A 24,231-nucleotide genomic window follows, 5' to 3' on the forward strand; every position below is an offset into this window, starting at 1 on the left:
TCATGTGACGTGTAAAGTGGGTTAATGTTGTCACACTGGCACCAAATTTCACCACAATTCTGCCCAACGCCACCGTGAACATCTCACACGATAGGAAGGTCTTCACAGCCCCTCGTACTCACATTTCCCCCTCCCCCCTCTTTTAATGCCTCGATGATGAAGATCAGAACCGCGACACCCAGTGTTGAAATCACGCTGTTTTCTGATACGTGGCTGCGTAAAACATTTCAGATGCACTGCCACTCAGAATCGAAACGAAAAGGCCTGAGAGGCTGTAATGTAGCACGTCAATGAAACCTCCCCTTTCCTTGGGGCATTGGTTTCCACATATTTCGCGGTCGAAAACGACAGTTCGTAGTGCGATGAGCAACAGAAAAATGATCTTGATAACCTTTGGCACTCTTGACACCTCCTGAGCGATTCAACCCTTCTCGACGGACATCACTGGGCTGAAACACGTTTGAACTTGGTCACACTCCTTTGGAGCGCAGTGTGACTGAAATTTTTACTCTGGCGCACCGGGTGCATTACTAGGCACAGTTCAAAGTTTCGGCGAAATTTAAGCGTAGTCCGATGCAACATAGGTTCCTTACGTTTTATCAGGGCTCCTGTTTCATGCCCTGTGGGGCATGATCACTGAGGAGTACGACATTGATACATGCGTAAATAAAGCAGCAAAGGGTCCCTCTAAGATCCTCACTTCGACAAAATGCTAGCTGATTCCCGCCCATATTTATTGAGGGTTTTAATAATATGCATTTACAGAGATAACCCGTGAATTACCTCGAGGTGCCTGGAGAAATGCAACAAATTGATGCACCTCCAAGGCCAGTTTCCTGTCTGCAGGCGCCTAGGAGTATTTTTTAGGTTTTTTCAAACTTGAATGCATCGGAATGGGACACAGTAACGCGATTTAGAAAAAGTGAATGTTTAACTTTGTAGCGTAGTGTATATAAGACAAAGACGGACCTGTGACGAAAGTGACAACGATGGTCTATGACTTCTCGTTGCCTTGAATCTAAAACATGTACGAGAATCACGAGATGTGAGAGTGTGGATAAACGAACTGGTTATCTATGAGAAGAAATCTATGAGGGTGACATATGGAAGTTTGAGTCAGTCCAAAGAGCATAGTCAGATAGTCTAAGTGGCAGGCGACCGCTCATGATAAGAGGAAATTCCGGCTTCGAGTCCCTGTCTGGTACAAATTTTCGAAATCGTTTTAGCTAGCACGTGTATACCTATTATAGATAAGTCCAAGTTCAGGAATAAACGTCGGTTTTTTATATTAAATTGTTTGTCTAGACTTCTCCTTCACAACTATGATGCGTTGTGATCAGTTATCGTTGTTTGGCGGTACGAATGGGTATAACAGATTCATGTTACGCAATTAGTCACATGGCCAGTGTCCCAAGTAGTTCTTTTTTTAGATATATATTTCTATAAAAACTTCTGCCTCAGAGCTGAATATCTTGTTGTAGTATAATACTGAGTGGAAAAAGGCGTTACTAGTTTCCCAAAATTAAAGAAAAATCACATAAACAGAACTAATTAGATGAAACCTCAAACAACAGACTAGTCAAATATCTTCTTACAAATTTTGTTCTGAATATAAATAGCACTTGCAAACCAGCAACCCTGGAATTCGCTTATTTCATTCATTGTGTTCATCGTTTGCAACTCCATGTTGAAAAACAGGACAGCAATTGGAGCTGTGAGAAGACAGGTTGGACGGTAGCTCGGTCAAATGATGAGCACCATTAAAGGGCTCTAGCTAAGCAGTTAAATTTTCGTCCTTCTGTTGTTCGCAGACAGTGACAACAGCACTGGTTTAGCAATCAAAAGATTTAGCGAATGTCAGCTCAGGTCAGTGATGTGCTATAATAATTTGTATTTGCTACTGTGTATTGTAGCAAAAGCTACGCAAATCCAACCAACTGCGGTATGTCATTGCTAGACCCATAGGAATGATTATACCGTCGAGCAGTATGGTCAGTACGAGACAACTAGTGTGAAATTTTGCGTTAGACGTGCTAACTATGAGATTCCTTTCGCGGACGCGTCTCGATTCAGACTGCAGTATAACTACAAACGTGACTCCACTGGAGTAACAGGACCTGTTGTCGTCCACCTAACACTAGTGAAAGGAATGTCTTCGGAGAAGCCACGGTCTTTGAGTCGGGTATTGCCATCATCAGGGGCAAGAACAGACCAGCACGTCTCTCATATAGATATCATATGTCTGATGCGTTTTGCGTGACGTTAGGCCAACATAATAGTTATTGATTTCATATAAGAAGACGGCACAAGGGTCGCCTCATGTGCGAATATATTCAACTGCAAACACTCAAAGTGTGGATTGCACGGTCGATGTGGCCATCGCTTCTACACAGATGTTGGTGGTCGAAGTCAACAAATAGATAATATACGAGGGGCGTCCAGAAAGTAAGTTACGATCGGTCGCCAAATGGAAACGACTATAAAAATCCGATAAAACTTTGCACAGATATGTTGGGCAGTGTCTCTAGTATGACCCCAGGTAACATTACGTCGCTCTTCTCATTTCTAAGCTCACAGTGAGCGCGTAAAGATGTCTAGAAAATAGTGTATCCCGCCAAGTACGAGGGCCTGGTGAGAAATTTCGTCTGAAGCTATGCAGCCATCATTACATAACTGTTGTGCTGTTTCTTCTTCAAGATAATTCTCAGCCGCATTCTGCAGGGGCAATGAAGATGCTCCTGGATCGTTTTCAATTGGAAATGTTTGATTACCCACAATACAGCCAGTAGTTGTCTCCCTGTGAGTTTCATCTCTGGTCACATGAACCTCTGCCTATGAAGATAACATTTTGGCACAGACAACGACCTGTAGGCCAGCGTAGCGAATTGGCGGAAAGCACTGGCGGCTGCCTTCTATGATGAGGGTATTGAAAAGTTAGTACAACGCTTCGACAAATGTCTAAGTCAGAACGGCGACTACGTAGAGAAGTAGCTCGAAGGTGTAGCTAACTGTTACAAATGAAACATTTCTGATATTCGCTGTGGTTTCCATTTCGCGATCAATTGGAACTTACTTTGTGGACAGGCCTCATAGTTTTTTGCACTCTGCAGGAATGGATGTAATGCCTTCAAGCTCATTCACGCTAGAACTCACTTGCATTTGCTGATAATATTCTTCTTTGTTTTTTTCCTGCTATTTCGTGGCTTTGGCTTTCTATAATTCACAGTATATCTGTCAAAACTGTCCCTTAAGCATTAGTTATAAGTACTCATCCATGTTTCCCTTTTAATGATGTGTAAGATATTAAAAGTAGCATTTCTGTACACTGTTATAATGGCGATATTGTTTTCCACAGTGTGCAATGCTATAAAGTTCCCTATGTAATATTTCAGGTATGGGATCTGCGCATTCCAGACGGTTGCATCCGTGGTATTACGGGACCACACGTCTGCGGTGATGCTCTGGATGTGATGGTGAGTGTCTCTTAGTGTAGTCTTCGACTACTGACTGCTTTACATGTGCAATACGCTGTAGCATCTTTTGATTATGCAGCCACAGCACACACTACATATGTGTGGCGGTTTTGCTGTCACACACAAATTCCTCTTATTTCTTGAGGTGCCTTCGACACTGCTGAAAACGTTTACCGCCCCGCACGGACAAGAACATTTTATTGACGAGTGAGGTGACAGGTACTTCATCATTTTAGGAGTACACGATAACAAATTCAGACTAACGGAAAGACGCCTGCCCGGTTGGCCGTGCGGTCTAACGCAGGGCTTTCCGGACTGGGAGGGAGCGCCTGGTCCTCGGCACGAATCCGGCCGGAGGATTTGTGTCGAGGTCCGGTGAACCGGCCAGTCTATGGATGGTTTTTAAGCGGTTTTCCGTCTGACTCGGCGAATTCGGGCTGGTTTCCCTTATTCCACCTCAGTTACACTATTTCGGCGACTGCTACGCAAACAAGTTCTCCACGTACGCGTACACCACCAGTACTCTACCACGCAAACATAGGGGTTACACTCGTCTGGTGTGAGACGTTCCCTGGTGGGTCCACCGGGGGCCGAACTGCACAATAAGCCTGGGTTCGGTGCGGGGCGGCGGAGGGGTGAAGTGGACTGCGGTAGTCGTAGTCGTCGTGGGGTTGTGGACCACTGCGGCTGCGGCGGGGACGGAGCCTCTCCGTCGTTCCTAGGTCCCTGGTTAACATACAGCACACACAATATAATACAAAGGAAAGACACATGTAACAATAAAAGGTGCCCAAACAGTCGCATCAATACGCACTGTGCTCCCCTCTGCCGGCCACTCTGATGTGTATTCTCAGATGTAGATGATATTTAGTTTGGGGGGCGTTCAACTGCGCAGTCATCAGCACCCGTACAAAGTCCCAATTTATACACAGTCCAATTTTTAACTCAATCCAATCTAGCAACTGTCACGAATAATGATGATAATGATGAAATGATGAGGACAACACAAACACTCAGTCCCCGGGCAGAGAAAATCCCCAACCCGGCCGGGAATCGAACACAGGACTCCTGATACAGAGGCAGCAACGCTAGACACTAGACTACAAGCTGCGGACCCAGATGCAGTCGATTGGAAAGGCGTTGAATAATTGTCCGAAGTACCTTGCAGCCTTTGTTGCAATTCGAGGAAGATTCTTGCGGGCTCTGGATAACAAGTAAGTTGCCCCATACGTGTTGAATGATCTTACTGGCCAGGGAACTTGCTACACACCACAAAGAGAAATGTGCATCGCAGCAGCCGTATGTGCATTGCCCCGCTGAAAAATCACATCACCTTTCTGTTGATAAAATGGCAGTAGCACGGGTATAACAGCCTGCCCAATGTATCGGGCGCTGGCTACTTACCCTGCAGAAACACCATGTGTGACTACGAATTGTAATTTACGCTCCCTTCCCCCCCCCCCCCCCCCCCCAGCCCACTCCACACTATGGAGCTGGTGACGGATCCTGTGCGTCGTGGGCAGACTCGCTCTGGAACAGGTAGCACTGCATATATGTCATACAGTTGTGCATACATCACAGTCATACAGATAGAACCCACTCTCATTACAACAGACTCACATTCCACTCTCCAGTCAACTGCAAAAAGGTGGGAATTTAAGGAGATGGGACCTGGATAAACTGAAAGACCTAGAGGTTGTAGAGAGTTTGAGGGAGAGCATAAGGGAACAATTGACAGGAATGGGGGAAAGAAATACAGTAGAAGAAGAATGGGTAGCTCTGAGGGATGAAGTAGTGAAGGCAGCAGACGATCAAGTAGGTAAAAAGACGATGACTAATAGAAATCCTTGGGTAACAGAAGAAATATTGAATTTAATTGATGAAAGGAGAAAATATAAAAATGCAGTAAATGAAGCAGGCAAAAAGGAATACAAACGTCTCAAAAATGAGATCGACAGGAAGTGCAAAATGGCTAAGCAGGGATGGCTAGAGGACAAATGTAAGGATGTAGAGGCTTGTCTCACTAGGGGCATGATAGATACTGCCTACAGGAAAATTAAAGAGACCTTTGGAGAGAAGAGAACCACTTGTATGAATACCAAGAGCTCAGATGGCAACCCAGTCCTAAGCAAAGAAGGGAAGGCAGAAAGGTGGAAGGAGTATATAGAGGGTTTATACAAGGGCGATGTACTTGAGGACAATATTATGGAAATGGAAGAGGATGTAGATGAAGACGAAATGGGAGATAAGATACTGCGTGAAGAGTTTGACAGAGCACTGAAAGACCTGAGTCGAAACAAGGCCCCGGGAATAGACAACATTCTATTAGAACTACTGATGGCCTTGGGAGAGCCAGTCATGACAAAACTCTACCATCTGGTGAGCAAGATGTATGAGACAGGCGAAATACCCTCAGACTTCAAGAAGAATATAATAATTCCAATCCCAAAGAAAGCAGGTGTTGACAGATGTGAAAATTACCGAACTATCAGTTTAATAAGTCACAGCTGCAAAATACTAACGCGAATTCTTTACAGACGAATGGAAAAACTGGTAGAAGCGGACCTCGGGGAAGATCAGTTTGGATTCCGTAGAAATGTTGGAACACGTGAGGCAATACCAACCTTACGACTTATCTTAGAAGAAAGATTAAGAAAAGGCAAACCTACGTTTCTAGCATTTGTAGACTTAGAGAAAGCCTTTGACAATGTTAACTGGAATACTCTCTTTCAAATTCTGAAGGTGGCAGGGGTAAAATACAGGGAGCGAAAGGCTATTTGCAATTTGTACAGAAACCAGATGGCAGTTATAAGAGTCGAGGGGCATGAAAGGGAAGCAGTGGTTGGGAAAGGAGTGAGACAAGGTTGTAGTCTGTCCCCGATGTTATTCAATCTGTATATTGAGCAAGCAGTAAAGGAAACAAAAGAAAAATTCGGAGTAGGTATTAAAATTCATGGAGAAGAAGTAAAAACTTTGAGGTTCGCCGATGACATTGTAATTCTGTCAGAGACAGCAAAGGACTTGGAAGAGCAGTTGAACGGAATGAACAGTGTCTTGAAAGGAGGATATAAGATGAACATCAACAAAAGCAAAACAAGGATAATGGAATGCAGTCAAATTAAATCGGGTGATGCTGAGGGAATTAGATTAGGAAATGAGACACTTAAAGTAGTAAAGGAGTTTTGCTATTTAGGGAGTAAAATAACTGATGATGGTCGAAGTAGAGAGGATATAAAACGTAGACTGGCAATGGCAAGAAAATCGTTTCTGAAGAAGAGAAATTTGTTAACATCGAGTATAGATTTAAGTGTCAGGAAGTCGTTTCTGAAAGTATTTGTATGGAGTGTAGCCATGTATGGAAGTGAAACATGGACGATAACTAGTTTGGACAAGAAGAGAATTGAAGCTTTCGAAATGTGGTGCTACAGAAGAATGCTGAAGATTAGGTGGGTAGATCACGTAACTAATGAGGAGGTATTGAATAGGATTGGGGAGAAGAGAAGTTTGTGGCACAACTTGACTAGAAGAAGGGATCGGTTGGTAGGACATGTTTTGAGGCATCAAGGGATCACAAATTTAGCATTGGAGGGCAGCGTGGAGGGTAAAAATCGTAGAGGGAGACCAAGAGATGAATACACTAAGCAGATTCAGAAGGATGTAGGTTGCAGTAGGTACTGGGAGATGAAGAAGCTTGCACGGGATAGAGTAGCATGGAGAGCTGCATCAAACCAGTCTCAGGACTGAAGACCACAACAACAACAACAGTCAACTCTTTTATGACACCAGAGTATTCATATTTGACAGTGTTGTGGTGTCAATGGTAGCCTGGTCAAAGACACAGCGGATCTTAATTCTGCTATAAGCAGGCTGTCAGTGGTTCCTGATGACCACAGCAGCTACAAAATGTGCTCGGATTTCGTCCCTGGATAATGTCCGGTCGCCCACAGCTGTTCGCACAATTCTTCGATGCTGACGTGCATCTGCACTACACGGACGACAAGGACTTGGTCTACAGATGCAAGAGTGTTCCACAGACCAGTGCTGAAAGCAGCGATGCACCATCGATGCATTATGCCCATCATTAGCAGCAATCTGTCGATGAGTCCATCCAGGTTCCCACACGCCCACAATTCGACCCCGTTCAAATCGTTGAAGATGTTCTAAAGAATGCGTAATCGTCGGTGGGGCATGCTTATACTCCAGAATTAATGTTGTAAGATTGTTCACGTCTAAACTCAGCAGTGTTACTGCTTGTAGACTGAAAACAGAGGGTGCACAGACTGGCCTCCTGAGCGCCATTGATTGTCGATGGCCATGAAAAATCAATCTCAACACTACAACCCGTCAGTATCCACATATTGTATCCTGGTACCATTGAATACAGTTTTTTCGGGTGTTTCTTTTTTCTCGTATTTATATAATACATGACCGCTAAGACCGGCAATAATGAAATACATTGCTGGATTTTAAAATTGCTACACCAAGAAGAAATGCAAATGATAAACGGGTATTCAGTGGACAAATATATTATACTAGAACTGACATGTGATTACGTTTTCACGCAATTTGGGTGCATAGGTCCTGAGAAATCAGTACCCAGAACCACCACCTCTGGCCGTAATAACGGCCTCGATACGCCTGGGCATTGAGTCAAACAGAGCTTGGATGGCGTGTACAGGTACAGCTGCCCATGCAGCTTCAACACGATACCACAGTTCATCAAAAGTAGTGACTGGCGTATTGTGACGGGCCAGTTGCTCGGCCGCCATTGACCAGACGTTTTCAGTTGCCGAGAGATCTGGAGAATGTGCTGGCCAGGGCAGCAGTCGAACATTTTCTGTATCCAGAAAGGCCCGTACAGAACCTGCAACATGCGGTAGTGCATTATCCTGCTGAAATGTAGGGTTTCACAGGGATCGAATGAATGGTAGAGCCACGGGTTGTAACACATCTGAAATGTAACGTCCACTGTTCACAGTGCCGTCAATGCGAACAAGAGGCGACCGAGACGTGTAACCCATGGCACCCCATACCATCACGCCGGGTGATGCGCCAGTATGCTGCTGCAAACGTCGTCGAACTGTTCGTGCAGATGTTTGTTGTCTTGCAAACGTCCCCATATGTTGACTCAGGGATCTAGACGTGGCTGCACGATCCGTTACAGCCATGCGGATAAGATGCCTGTCATCTCGACTGCTAGTGATACGAGGCCGTTGGGATCCAGCTCGGTGTTCCGTGTTACCCTCCTGAACCCACCGATTCCATATTCTGCTAACAGTCATTGGACCTCGACCAACGCGAGCAACAATGTCGCGATACCATAAACCGCAATCGTGATAGGCTACAATCCGACCTTTATCAAAGTCGGAAACTTGATTTTACGCATTTCTCCTCCTTACACGAAGCATCACAACAACGTTGCACCAGGCAACGCCGGTCAACTGCTGCTCATGTCAGCACGTTGTAGGTGTCGCCATCGGCGCCAACCTTGCGCGAATGCTCTGAAAAGCTAATCATTTCCATGTCACAGCATCTTCTTCCTGTCGGTTAAATTTCGCGTCTGTAGCACGTCATCTTCGTGGTGTAGCAATTTTAATGGCCGGTAGTGTAGTATGACAGGAAGATGATGTAGAAGGAGAGGATGACAATGATTTGAAGACGAACAAGATAATTACAATGATTATGAAATACAGGAAGGGTAGGGGATGGGGATGTGCTTGGGCTCTGTTGTGTTAATATGCTACTGAGTCCCGCTGGCGACAGGAGATGACGGTGCTGACGGGGTCGTGGTCGGTGAGTGGCAGCTTGCAGCTGTGGGACTTGCGCTCGACGCACCTGCTGGAGACCGTGGTGCCCGTCAACCGGCCGCCTGCGCTGAACGGAGAGTTTCTGTATGCGGCACAGTTCTTCAGCGGCGACCCCTACGGCGACACATTACTGTGCGGTGGCAGCGGACTCCCAGCCGTGGAGATTGTCAGCGTCAAGCAGAGAAAGGTAGGCACTCAAGGGTCAAGCCCAGTTGTTCTCAAATTTTCTCCATCGCGTCGCCTTTCCTAAACATAGATTATGTTGCCAGTCCATGCCTCCTATATTTCTTTCCTTCCAGAGCACGCTCATACTTGGCGCAAAAACGGTCCACGATGGCTATTTACTTCTGTCTAATTATTGCAGCCGTCAGGTTGAACAATAATAATAATAATAAGACTCTTTCGAGGATATCAGAGTTAAACGTTATTTATTAATTATTACGCAATTGTGTTATTCAAAGATGATGAAAGTTAACAATTACAACTAGTTCGTAAATAACCGCGGCTGTGTGTGCAATTATTGGAGCTGAGCAAATATCCAGAGTGTGCGCTGATATGAAACTTCCTGGCAGATTAAAACCGTGTGCCGGACCGAGACTCGAACTCGGGACCTGTGCCATTCGCGGGCAATTGCTCTACCACTTGCACGCGAAAGGCAAAGGTCCCGAGTTCGAGTCTCTGTCCGGCACACGGTTTTAATCTGTCAGGAAGTTTCTGAGCAAATATGTGTACTCAACTACACAACATTTTTTTACAAATTAATTCGCAAGTTAGTTTGTTAGTTAGTCATCATTTAACTATTTCCCTCTATATTGATTTTAATTCATTTAGAATGTTTTAATAATTGAAATATCACGACGTAAAAACAACGATAGTACAATAGTCGACATTTAAACTATAACTTAAAAACTGTTATACAGAAGCATTCAAAAAGCAAATGAACAAGCGTAAAAATATACTCAGTACAAAAATACGGAAATTTTGTGACATTTGCACATTTAGTGTGATGTGTGTGCTTAAATTTGCGAAGAAAGCAGCTCCAATCCTCGTTGAAACAGCACTCGCAAATACTCTTCCAGCTGCAGTCGAGATAGATGTTTCGTCTTCATTAATGCTCTTACATTCTGCGTGGTGTCTTTGTTCTAAGTCGTGTCTCCCTACCACTTTCGCACAACGACGCTCTGAGCGTGTTTTTTAGGCAATTTACTAGTTTGAACCTGGTGCCTGTTGCTGGTAAGGAGACGCCAGACCACACATGACATGTTGAGTTCAGAAGAGTTCAGTGAGGCTAGCGATGATATAATCAAATACTTAATGATTTCAGCGTCAGCTCCACTGCACTCCCTGTAAAAGAATCTTAATACTTACTAATTTTAGTGGAAGGGGTTCAAGGCTTTCCAATTTTTAGATAGCTGGGAAAATACGTCGAAAAAGCAGTTAAGATTACCATTGGAAATTTTATTCTACTCACAAAACATTGTTTATAAATAGCACTATTGATAAAAGGAAATATTTTAATACAGGATGATAAAAACCAACTGCGTTCAACAAAAATGTGAACGAATATTCCCTGAATGGGTTTCCAAGTTCTACAATGGATCGAAGAATGACCTATGCCGTATCACATCTATAATCTAGGTTTAAATTAAGTTTCATAAAAGAGAAAACTATCGAAAATGGTCTACAGTGACCCTCAATTATCTTTAATTACTTATTTAAATTGCCGTAAATTACAGTGGCCGATGTGGCTTCTCAATAATTACATAACAGAAAAATCATCGCGTTTCAGATTTTTACTTCAAGTAGCAAATGTGAACACCATGATATTTAATTGACGATCGACACTAGTATTACGTTAAAAGGGGGTGTAACAGATGAGACTTCTGCAGTTCTGAGTGAAGCCTTATGTGCTCTTATGCAGCATTGCATGCGTTCATTACTTTGTTGTTGGTTAGGCAGCGTCAGGGGGCGGCGGGCGCCGCAGCTCCACACACCTCGCCGTCTCCGAAGCAACTCTTTCTAACTTCTCCTTACTACAATTTACTGAACTGGTTTAAGAAAAGCTATCTGTCTGTGTTTTCAACTGACCAAGCGGGGTCTCGATGTTAAACTTAAGCTCCGCCTACAAAAATTCTGTCTATCCAATGAGAAGCGTTATACTTTTCATGGTGGGGCAATGTTCTTAATGTTTGCTGCGTAACAGAGACGCATATAGTCTCACGCTAAAACTTGCAGCTGGTATGGCCCTTTTAGTGTTATTGTAAGTTCTATACTGTTCTTCTGGAGGGCTCTATCTTTTAATATGGGCTGGGGGTGGTCTTGGCGGTCGGCTGGCAACGTGGGTGTCCTTCCCTTATCGTAGGGCCTTCTAGCTTAACACGGTTCTGCTCTCGGCTTCTGTTCTCGTTTCTCCCCTGGGAACTGCGTCTGTCTCACGGTGGGAAGGTATGACATGCATTTAGGCGTTCTTGTGTTAGTCTGTGGTATTCCATTTGCTCACTCATTGATCGTATTATTTTGGTTAATTTGATGTCAAGGTTTATTCTGAGCTATGTGACATACTGCCGGATTTGCTTATCATGTTAGGGTTTTCATGGAAGGTGTTGGATTTGCCTGACACCTTACAATGCCACTGCGGAAAATGTTGACTCACACAAGTATACTCAGTTCAAAATACGGAAATTCTGTGACATTTGCACATTTAGTGTGATGTGTGTGCTTAAATTTGCGAAGAAAGCAGCTCCAATCCTCGTTGAAACAGCAACTCGCAAATAATCTTCCAGCTGCAGTCGAGATAGATGTTTCGTCTTCATTAATGCCACTGCAGAAAAAGTTGACTCACACAAATATGTTGAAGCGAAGGGTCATAACACTTCTACTGCCCTTGTTGCTAAAGTGAGATTTTCATTCCGAGTCCGCATCCGAAAATTTTCAAGCGACTTCGATTTAAATTCGTTTCGAAGTGTTCTAGTGTTCTGTCACTTGAGAGTTGTATTAGCTCCTTCTGTTCTACTCTTGACAAGTGATACGTTACGATTGTATCGAACGGATTGTTGATCCATCCATACTCAGATGAAGGTTCCGGAAATATAGCATCGAATTGTTGAAGAAGATTTTCGAGATATACTACGCCATTCTACTAATTTTACTTGCAGCCAAGTCGTTTTCCTTCACGAAATCATTGAGATAAAAAAACATCTTGCTGTTATCCTTCTCCATCTAGGTTTTCCAGAGTACTAGTTTTCTGCTGAACGCAAGCACTTTCTTAGAAAGGCTATATTAAAAATTTCGACCTTGAAGTGATACGGTAAGGTCATTCAGTTTCTCAAAAACGTCGTCCAAGTAGCGCAACATTGGACATCATTTTTCATCCAGGAATAGAGCCGAGATTTACAAGACTCCTGTTCATTAGGAAAAGGGAGTTCATCCCTCAGCTGCGCAACGCAACAAAGAACTTTACCACGAGACAATGAACGCGTCTCCTTGTGCAATAGAAGCTAATGATGAACGGCATCCATTTCCTCACAAAGAATGTCCTACTGATATGGATCAGTGCCCACTGGCAGCCAATTTCTTGGTTCATACTGGCTGCAGGATCGAAATTAAATTGACACTTATGCACTGCGTTTAGAAATAACGTTGCTTATAGGAACAGAGCGAGATGTGAAATAAGAATGTACGAGGATAAGTCAATCATTATCCGCAAAGTAGTTATAAATTTTTATTGTAATCAAATAGGAAACTTACAAGAACATCATTTTTCTACATAGTCTCCTGGCGTTTCAACGGACTTGGTCCATCGTTGTACAAGCTTCCTGATGCACTCGTAAAAGAAGGTTCCCGGTTGAGCTGCGAGCCAGGAATGTACCGCCTCTTTCACTGCTTCGTCCGAGGCAAATCGACGGCCTCTTAATGCCTGTTTGACTGGACCAAACAAGTGATAGTCAGAAGGGGCAGGGATCGGGACTAATGGAGGCTGATCCAGTACTTCAAATTTGAGTTTCTGGAGCGTTTTAGCAGTGTGGGCAGCATTGTCATGCAGCAACACAACACATTTTGACAGCAATCCTGCCTTTAGCCTTGCAGTAAGCATCTCACTGTAACGTACACTGTTTATTGTTGTGTCCCTTTCCACATAATGTTCCAGTAGTGGACCTTGTGCGTCCCAAAAAGACGTAAGCATCAGTTTTCCTGCGGACGGTTGGGTCTTGAAGCTTTTCTTGAACTGCGAATTGGGTTGTTTCCATAATCTGCCGTTTACTCTCCGGCTCGTTATGATGGATCCATGTTTCGTCACCAGTAATGATCCTGTCTAAGAAGTTGTCCCCTTCGTTACCATAGCGAACCGAATGTTTTTTGCAGATGTCCAAGCGCGGTTGTTTATGCAACTGTATGAGCAGTTTTGGGACCCATCTTGCACAAACTTTATGGAACCCAAGCCTGTTGTGGATGATTTCGTAGGCAGAACCGTGACTTATTTGCAGACGATGTGCCACTTCGTCAATAGTTAATCGTCTGTCTAAGAGAATCATTTCACGTGAACGCTCAATGGTTTCTTCATTTGTTGCGGTAAACGGTCGTCCGGCTCCTTCATCGTCCGTAACACTTCTGCGACCATTTCGGAATTTTTCAATCCATTCGTAGACACTCCGTTGTGACAAAACACTGTTCCCGTACTGTGCCGAAAGTCTTCGATGAATTTCGGCCCCCGATACGCCTTCTGACCACAAAAAACGGGTTACTGAATGTTGCTCTTCGTTGGTGCAAATAGACAGCGGAACAACCATGATTAACAGTACGGCAGCTATAACGAAACTAACCAAGCAGCTTGAAAATTGCAAAGATATAACATCAAATAAACAAAGCATGCACCATCAACGAAAAACGACAGTACTACCAAAATAAACAAAAATATAACTAAATTGCGGATAATAATTGACTTACCCTCGTATTTTGATTAAATTCGTATCTTTTTCCTTATTAGAATTGCATACTTTCGAAAGAGAAGAGACAGTCTGCTAATTATTTTCATAAGATCTCTTGGGATCACTGCTAACCAGCCACTTATTCTCGTGAACAGCGTAACTTGTATCATTTTATTTTAAATCCAGTTAGATATTTCCATTGAACACACACTAGAAATCAACTTCTGACTAACTCACTAGCTTTGAACTGAGTCCACAAGCCTGGCTGAAATCTAATGGACAGTCACAATGGTTGTGATTAACAAATTATTCTAGCAGCAAGTGTTCAAGGGAAGCGGCGGTCACATTCCAAGCGGATTATTGTCATTAGCGATTGTTATATGTTTGTAAGTAGCTAACCATGCCGGTGATCGGTAACAGGGGCTTTGTGATCAAACATTACTCGCGATTTTTATCAGCATTCCTGCTGACAGAGTCTACTGATCAGGTCTTGCGGAATAAAACAGCAAATTCACGTAGAGTGAACTTCCTAACTCGGTTCGTGAAGGTGAGAATCTGACACTACCAATATTTGTTCAGCGGGTATCTGTTTTTCTTACATAAAGTGAAATACAAATATTTCAATGAAAGTCGGTCTGCACTCCCACCATCCCCCACCCCCCTCCCTCCAGCCCCCCACAAGCCGTATAGTCTCTAAAGTTTGAGTAACTCGCTGAAATGTACTCGCGAAAACATGTCAAAAACAGCCGATTTTTCGGTAGGCCTTGAAGCGCAGCCTATCCTGCTTTTTGTTTTAATTTTACTAGGGTTGTTAAATTACTAATGCCCCATATTTTTTACTGCCATTAATAAATATAGGAAAACGTTCTGAGGAGCTTCAAATTTGATGTTTCATCAGCATGTGTGCGAGGCTTCGAACAGTTCTGACGGATGAGAGAAACATAGTCAACTATAAGAATGACATCCACATAAGATACTTGCTATGAGTAACGTGCAGTAATTGAGTTTTTAGTCGCGAAGAAGGAAATTGTGGTGAACATCCATCCATAAATGTACCTGTGTAGTGTATGGTAATGGTGAAGTTGTTAGGAATAACCGTTGGGATGTGAGTAACGAGAATTAAAACGTCAAGAAGTGGCGATGATCGGCCACGTTCAGAACGTCTGGATGCCATCATTCGCGGAGACCAGCGCATCACAGTTTGACAATTGACTCTACAGCTATGAGTATGCAGTGCAAGTGCTTGTACAATGACAGACTCTTGGATGTTCAACAATTTCTCAAGACAGGTTTCACAAATTCCTTCAATGAAGCACAACATTTAAGGAAAGCCATTTCACCTGAACTGCTGGAGTAGTTTGAGGCCAATGGAGAGGCCCGTGTCTCACAGGGCGTTACGGATGACCATACCTAACCTCCTCGCTTTGAGCTTTTACCAACAGAAAGTACACACTCCTACACAGCACTTGCGTAAGGCCATATAACGTGATGAAGGTTATCCAGTAAAACAATGGATGTAAAAGAAATGTTGACTGACATAGTCATCAAAATCTAACTCTTAAGAATAAGTAAGCTCTGAGGAAAAAACTGTGGGGCAGCAACCCTTGTATTTCAATTTCCTACGTGGGGCGAGGACTGGCTCGTAAAAATGCCCTTTAGAAATAGGTTTGACATGTTTAGCAAATGTTTTAAATTTTGTACCATGACGGAAATAAATTATGTTTTTCAAAGTATACAATGATGAAATTTTTTGATTTTTAAACTTTTATACCTCATTCCTTTTCAGCAGGCCATCATCGTGCACTGGCACAAGGAGGTTAGGCCGCAGTTCGTTGTTTAAAGTTTAGAGGAGGAAGTTACCTGTTGAAGTATCGGCGCTTTTTGACGAGTTTACCCTGTCTTATTTCCTCATGGTGTTCAAACAAAATCAACGATTTCATAACACAGGTCGCTGAAACTCTCAGGGTCAAAATTATACCGACGGAAGCATTCTGAGTATTTTGCAGTAAGGAATTATCAGAAACATAAAAACTTTTTGAAGACAATCACTAAAGCCAAAAAAGGCACCTGGGTCTCCTGTTTTAGTTTTGTTTGCATTTCTGTTCATCTTTTAATGCTGTTTTTCTAAATATTTTGTTAAAACAATGCCTCCGTTCGATCCACAATATTCCCAACATAAACATTAGCGGAAATACCAACGCCACAAAGATCGTCGTAATATCGTATAACATGGTTTCCAAGTCGGCTATACTAATTTTCCCCAATGCTTGTGGTGTTAGGCGATCCTTCCCAGGGTACTGTTTTGATACAACGGATTAGCTTCAGTGACCCGTCCGAGTATGACGTTCTGCGTCGTAATACTTGGAGACACATAACAAACAGTGTGCAGTGCATTTGTTGGAACCCTATACCTTGTTCAGGGATTATAATACTGAATAATACTATGAAGGTACATTAGATACACAATCTGCTACAGATCCCCTCTGAATTCATTAGGAAAAGTTTTATGTGGCTTTGAACCCCAAATTCGAAAAGCTAATCAGGGTATAAAAATGTTCGAAACAAAATAACATAGTTTCAACTTCCACAGACTCTCTATAAACCAAAGAGGTAATGTATGTATTCTTTTAATAAGCTGTTCTTTGAACAGATTAAAATTTCAAAATCATTTTATTGCTTGATTAACTTCGACATAGTGCATCTATACAGGATATGACGTCAATCATTATTTTATATTATATTGTATTGAATGGAACTGGGGACCTAGAAACGACGGAGAGGTCTCGTTCCCGCCGTAGCCCACAGTGGTCCACAACCGCACGACGACTACCGCAGTCCACTTCACCCCAACGCCGCCCCACACCGAACCAATGGTTATTGTGCGGTTCGGCCCCCAGGGAACGTCTCACACCAGACGAGTGTAAACCCAACGTTTGCGTGGTAAAGTAATTATGGTGTACTCGTACGTGGAGAAAGTGTTGGCGCAGCAATCGCCGACATAGTGTAACTGAGGCGGAATAAGGGGAACCAGCCCGCATTCGCCGAGGCAGATGGAAAACCGCCTTAAAAACCATCCACAGACTGGCCGGCACACCGGACCTCGGCACTAATCCGCCGGGCGGATTCGTGCCGGGCCCGACACGCCTTCCCGCCCGGAAAGCAGTGCGCTAGACCGCAAGGCTAAAATCATTATTTTACTAATATTAATCTTAAGTCATTATTGCTGACTAAACTGTGGCACACATTTTCCAACATCCGCACCGACATCTCGCTGAATGATAATGTTAAATACAAATTACAATTTCAAAACGACTATAAATCCATGTCACAAAATCAGACACGCTATATCATGTGACTGTATGTTTACATTCTCACAAATAAATTTATTCACATTTTCATTGTCAGTAATTGACAAATCACAGTCAACGAATAAAGTCTTAGCAGCTGTAGTAGCCACATATTATATCTCAAATAGAATGGTAAATGATGGTACGACAACAGCATCTCATAAGCGAATCAATAACAAAGGGATCATTTCGGTTCATAATCGTATCAATAAAATATTACTAATATCAATAACGGCCTAGACAGCCGAAACAGATTCTCTTGCGATATTAGTCTCATACCACGCGATCTTATAATGGCCAGTTTCGTGGACCACCTTTGACTTAAGCGGGATGACTTCACTCAGCCGCAGTGTCGTGCGGGAGACACAAAACAAACTTAAAGCGAGGAATCGATTCTTACGCTTTACAGAAATTAATAAAAATGCGTTGTGGTCTTCAGTTCGAGACAACTTATAACAAATTTTTCTTAAGACCCGTGGAATAACAAGATGTGTATCCTCCGGTCCACCACTGCTGATACAATACAGCTATCCTTTTGGAAGCAGATTCTATTAGAAGTTTTGAAATATTCTCGAAAGAAGATCTCTAGTAAAACAGATCATCTCTACTGCACCGCTCAGCCCTATTTTTGAGTACTGCTGCGTGGTACTTCCATTCGCTATGTTCTTGCCATTAATAAATGTCCTATTAAACATTATAGTCTTCAGCGTATAGCACATAATACCTAATTTCCATCTTTCCGATTTTAAAATGCTTATTGTAGTCAGAAGTTCCCTTTTTGTTATTGCTACATCCCAGTTTGGCAATCGTCCAACAGTGTACTCATCCTCAACTTCGAAATTTGGGGTTTCTATGACAATTACAGCGAAGAATTGTTATGCATTATTAAAATTCATTTCCCCATACCACTCACGAAGCTCAAGGACCTCCGATAAGGTACTAAGCTCTACCTTGTGTAAGTCCTAAAAATACCAACACTGTTGTTGTTATCAGAGATTTATTATCACAATAATGTATCACGACAAGCACCCTGCACTGGCATTTTAGGAACTGCGCTGTTACCTAATGAATATTCCGTTGAATAGTAGCTTCTATAACCAGCAGTTCATATGAGCAAACCAATTGTGACGTTATCGGATGTTGCTCTCACCTTAGGAAATTAGGCTGTGCACAGCTCTGTTTAAAAAGGGTAGCTCAGCAATGTTGTAGGGTCGAGCCACACACGTATGCTCTCATGCCCAGCAGCTAACTCGCTGCAAGTCGTTAACTGTAGCTGTGATGCTACAGTCAAGTAGTCCATGCTTTGGCTGGAATTGCGGATTAATAAATAAACAGTAACATTAAATAAAATATCAGCGAATAATTAATAAATGGGTTCTATTCTTACGTCTGTAATTGATGTAGACTAAATTTGTGGATATTGTTCCCAGTTACTGTTTATACCACTGATGTACCCTGCAAGTTGACTGCCCTGTTGCAGGTGCTTGGCAGTTTCCGCGTCCTAAAGGCAGTGCAAGCCATCGACAGCTGCGGCACCAAGATCGTGTACGGCGGTATGGAGTCCGTAATGCGCATCGGCGCCTTCTCTTGATGTACCGCAGGCGATGCAGCCCGCGGCGGACGTCGCTACGTCTGTGGATGTGCCAGATACTGTGTCTGCCTGCTACACTTCACTCACTCCTAATGGGGTGCAATTGCTGTTCATCCATAATGCAATTAAGCTCGCCATATCAAACACTGCTAAAAATGTAATTCCAAAAAAACATATCGCACAGTCATTCGTGTTTTGTTAGCTATGAATGAGGTAAGGTGATGACGATAAGTGCTTGGAACTGATCTTTATAGTGTATTAACCCTTATAATACCTGCATAGTTTCTAATGAAAATAAAATAGTATTCATGTATCTACTTTGACCCAAAACACTAACGTGTCTTAGGTACGTGTACATATACCAGGTGATCACAAAGACAGTATAAATTTGAAAACTTAATAAACCACGGAATAATGTAGATAGAGAGGTAAAAATTGACACACATGCTTGGAATGACATGGGGTTTTATTAGAACAAAAAAAAAAAAAAAAAAAAAAAAAGTATTGCTAGACGCCCGAAAGATCTCTTGCGTGCGTCGTTTGGTGATGATCGTGTGCTCAGCCGCCACTTTCGTCATGCTTGGCCTCCCAGGTCCCCAGACCTCAGTCCGTGCGATTATTGGCTTTGGGGTTACCTGAAGTCGCAAGTGTATTGTGATCAACCGACATCTCTAGGGATGCTGAAAGACAGCATCCGACGCCAATGCCTCACCATAACTCCGGACATGCTTTACAGTGCTGTTCACAACATTATTCCTCGACTACAGCTATTGTTGAGGAATGATGGTGGACATATTGAGCATTTCCTGTAAGGAACATCATCTTTGCTTTGTCTTCCTTTGTTATGCTAATTATTGCTACTCTGATCAGATGAGGCGCCATCTGTCGGACATTTTTGAACTTTTGTACTTATTTGGTTCTAATAAAACCCCATGTCATTCCAAGCATGTGTGTTAATTTGTACCTCTCTATCTACATTATTCCGTGATTTATTCAGTTTTCAAATTTATACTGACTTTTTGATCACCCAGTACTTGTACATACAACATATCACTGTACAGTGTGTGTGTGCATGTGTTTGTGTGTGTGTGGGGGGGGGGGAGGAGTGCATGTGCAGAGATAGGAAAATGATGCACTTCATTTTTTTCCTTATCATTTTGCCTGGGACTTCCATTACAGTGCTCAGAACGCAAGTGATGATGGAAAAGTATCGACTGTAGGTGTCCAACCATTTTCAAGTCAACCAATTGGCTTAGAGAAGTGAGTGGAGGGGAGGTTTAATGATGTCATCTTTGTCTGCCAGTTTTAGTGACAACACAGTTTCACTACCTTTTCCTAGTTAACCAGTTATCTGAATAGGGTGACTGGGGAGGGGTAGGGGTGAGTGGGTGACTTTGAAAGTAACAGCTAATTGTGCCAATTATAAAGCCATCAAATTGCGCCAGGACATACATTACCCCACCACTGATGTTTAAAGTCTTTCGTCTTGTTTCATCATTACATAGTAGGATGTAAATTATTTTTCAACTTCTATCATATTCTGTATTCGCTGAATTGGATTTTGACCTAAAGTCGTTTTTTGTTGCTAGAATTGTTCACGTTCATGCACACACAACCATTTTATATTTACGTAGATTCTCTATAAGCAGACACACGCTTTTGATGAACTGTTCGTCTGTCTTTACTTCGTTTCCCAACCCATCGCTTAACACATTTTTGCCTGAGTGCCGATCAATGGTGCTGTTTCTTAGGGCCACTCATAAATTGTGTCACAACAATTACATGATTTTTGGAGGCTCTCCCTGTCCTTGTCACAGGTGATCACATTTGTGACATTCCTCCCTCCACTGGTTTGACAACACACATTTTGCTATTTTAATTTAGAAATTATTGTATTAAGACAATACTTTCAAAATTATTTACACATTTCTGTGTAAATTTTCTTCATAAAATCAATAATAAAACAAAAGAACCTGGGAGAACCTAACAAATCAAAGGAACGGTACAAAATTTAATTATCTTGTGTCCATGGGCTTTGAACCTATTCCTTTATATTATTTGTTATTGGTATAACAGTCACTTCGTTCTCGATTTGGATAATGTTGGTAAAATTCGATGTGCCCACATCTTCTTCATCCAACCATACAGAATCGTCATCGTTTATCATACAAAGAACTTTCCTGGCACACCTAGCTAAAATAGTTTGAGGACGAATCTTTGTGATGGACAAAACCTCTTGCTGGCTCTTACGTGATTGCATGTGTTGCTTAGTGGCTTTATACGACAAATAATGCAGACCACAAATGCCGCACGATCGTTTAAATAAGTATGCATCGACGCTGGGGCAATAGCCATGGTAAGAACATGCTTCAAAGCTCGGAGCTCCAAAGATAGCTATAGTTACAACGGAGCAAATTTACGTTAATGGTCATCATTTACTACGGTTGCATACCAGTCTGAAGTCTGTTTAATCAAAACAGGCAGTGGCAAAACCCCCCTCGTAATAATCGCCGCTGACTACGTCGTCGCACACAAAATGGTTCAAATGGCTCTGAGCACTATTGGATTTAACATCTGAGGTCATCAGTCCCCTAGAACTTAGAACTACTTAAACCTAACTAACCTAAGGACATCACCCACATCCATGCCCGAGGAAGGATTCGAACCTGCGACCGTAGCGGTCGCGCGGTTCCAGACTGAAGCGCCTAGAACCGCTCGGCCGTCGCACACGGCAACATGCGACAACCTCGCGTGTTACACATTGTAAAACATACTGTGATTGACGCACTTAATTTGCGTGCCAAGTGGCATTACTCGTATTCTTCAGTCTCCTAGCCTGTCCGATGCCCAGTCTGGTATCTGTTAGTACGATGTATTCGGCAACCACAGGATAATAGTCAGTGATAACTTGGCTCCAAATATTAGCCAACTCGGTGCCTGCACTCTCAAAGTTCCGTATTTCTATATCCAAGCCTGTAGTTCAGTTACTGTAATTAAGATGAGGACCGAAATCGTTACGTTTTAACACAACACCAGTAAGTTCGCGACTAACAAAACAGGCTTCATTCGTCGCTCTACTCTGTTAGATGCACTTCTTTCTGGAGCATTAGTGTCAATGTAAATAACATCCAAGTCACAAATCTTTAAAATGCTATACAGTTGCAAGTATAACGCGCTCGTTACGTGGATTTTCATGGGGACCACTATCGCAAGTGAAAATAAACACGGGTTTTACAAAGCCTTCTCGAGTTCTCAGTAACTTTTCGAAAGCGGATAATTAAGGAGATCTATATACGTCTGTCCTACGAGTGTCTGCGTTAAAGAATGAACGTTTTCCACTACGAATCGCTACGAGTGTAGATCCAAAGTGTGTCACAGCTTCAGGCTTTCCTTCACCATAATACCTGCATGAAAAGAGGGAGTAAGTTTGTTTTTCAGCGACCACGAAGTCATGACTGGTAATTTTACACGATCGTCAAGGTGCCTGAGCATTTGCGGCTGTAATACCTCATGGCACAAGTGCTTTGTCATCTGCCGATAGAAGTGATACTTGACCACAACCCAAAACTGAAGCTAAGGTTTTTTATCGTAGCTCTACAGAGTTTGTCATCTTAATGCTTTACATATAGCGCAGAGTTTGCTTTGCACAATTTAACAGGAACAGTTACGCGTATTTTATTCCTTCCTTCCTCTTCATCATCTTCATCTTATCTTCAGGTATTAGGCAGGAATTGCCTGTTACGGTACCTAACTCTGTCGCGGTCTTCCTCTGTCTCTTCTCCAATGACACTTATAATTTATTGCCTTTAAGGGCAGTATCTCACTTCCCATTCTTTGTAGATGTTTATTCCATTTTCTTCTGTAATCTCGAATTTTATCATTTCCTTCTTTTTTAATGACTTAACTGAGAAGAAGTCTTAAGAGTAACCCTGGTCGACTGATAGTATAGTGTTGTCTACATAATTCGGCTTTTAAGTCGTCCAATAATTTGCAGCACCTTGTAATTTCAGTATGGCGCCGATCATCAGCTGCACCACCACAAATGGCAATCTTCTTTATGGTGTTAAGTAAACCGGACTGACTTTCTTCTAGTCTTGGCAGACCAACAGTATTTCGAAATTTGCGAGCTTCTGATAAGTCGAAATTAATTTTATAAATTTCTAGAGTTTTTTATTTTTATTTTTATGTATTTATTTATCTTTTTTTTAGAATCACGGCTTTTTTTGCTTCAGCTATCACCAAGCCAACATCGCGTGCTATCAGCAAGCTATTGAACTCATATTGCTGTACTATAATTTTATTGCCAGAAGTGTCCCGATTAGGCATTGTCTTAGGTACTGTTTGAAGTTTTGTCTTCCGTTTGATTGCATATTAATATCAGCAGTATTTTCTATGTGTCCTGTTTGGTTCCTTTCTGCAATTAAAGGTAAACATGTTAAATGTTGAACACTGTCATTTCGCACAATAGGTATACTACAAAACACTGAAGAATCTAACTACACGATATTGAAAACATCACTGAAATCGACCCTGTACCTTCCCAGATTACCGCGAACACGTAGATAGAAAGATGTGGTTGCCGACTTTGCTTTATAAGAGGTAGTGAATAACAGCTGAACTTAACTGACTAGGGTCGTCCGCTGTGGCCGAGCGGTTCTAGGTGCTGCTGCTACGATCGCAGGTTCGAATCCTGCCTCGGGCATGGATGTGTGTGATGCCCTTAGGTTAGTTAGGCTTAAGTAGTTCTAAGTCTAGGGTACTAATGACCTCAGATGTTAAGTCCCATAGTGGTTAGAGCCATTTGAACCATTTAACTGACTAGGTTCTTCCGTTTTTTCAGTTTGCCACAGGACATTTACTCAGTAAATGAAGATGGCCTTGTGAACCGAAAACCGGTTTACACAATAAAAGTAATACCGTGGAACAAAAGCAAACTGGTGATTTTCATTTATTATAATGTTGTTCTACGAAGAACCGACGGAAGATTCTGTTAACATTGTTTGGATTTATCCGATTTCCGAATCTACTTCACATTCAACATTGTCACTGCTTTCCAATCTTCGCCATAACGTGTTAACTCCGTCTTGT

General features: G+C 42.5%; 1 protein-coding gene across 1 annotated transcript in view; it reads left to right on the forward strand.

Moving 5' to 3' along the window:
• The window catches only part of LOC124714013, a 74,575-nt gene extending 55,368 nt beyond the window's left edge, over positions 1 to 19,207 (forward strand). Inside the window, exons 3-5 of the mRNA XM_047242988.1 lie at positions 3,393 to 3,473; positions 9,237 to 9,467; positions 19,033 to 19,207. Of these exons, the coding sequence (XP_047098944.1) occupies positions 3,393 to 3,473; positions 9,237 to 9,467; positions 19,033 to 19,143 (423 nt within the window). The 3' untranslated portion in view covers positions 19,144 to 19,207. The remainder of the gene's footprint in view (positions 1 to 3,392; positions 3,474 to 9,236; positions 9,468 to 19,032) is intronic.
• Positions 19,208 to 24,231: the final 5,024 nt, after the last annotated feature.

Source organism: Schistocerca piceifrons, chromosome 1 (assembly GCF_021461385.2).
Source record: "Schistocerca piceifrons isolate TAMUIC-IGC-003096 chromosome 1, iqSchPice1.1, whole genome shotgun sequence".
In the NCBI taxonomy this organism is placed as follows: Eukaryota; Metazoa; Arthropoda; class Insecta; order Orthoptera; family Acrididae; genus Schistocerca; species Schistocerca piceifrons.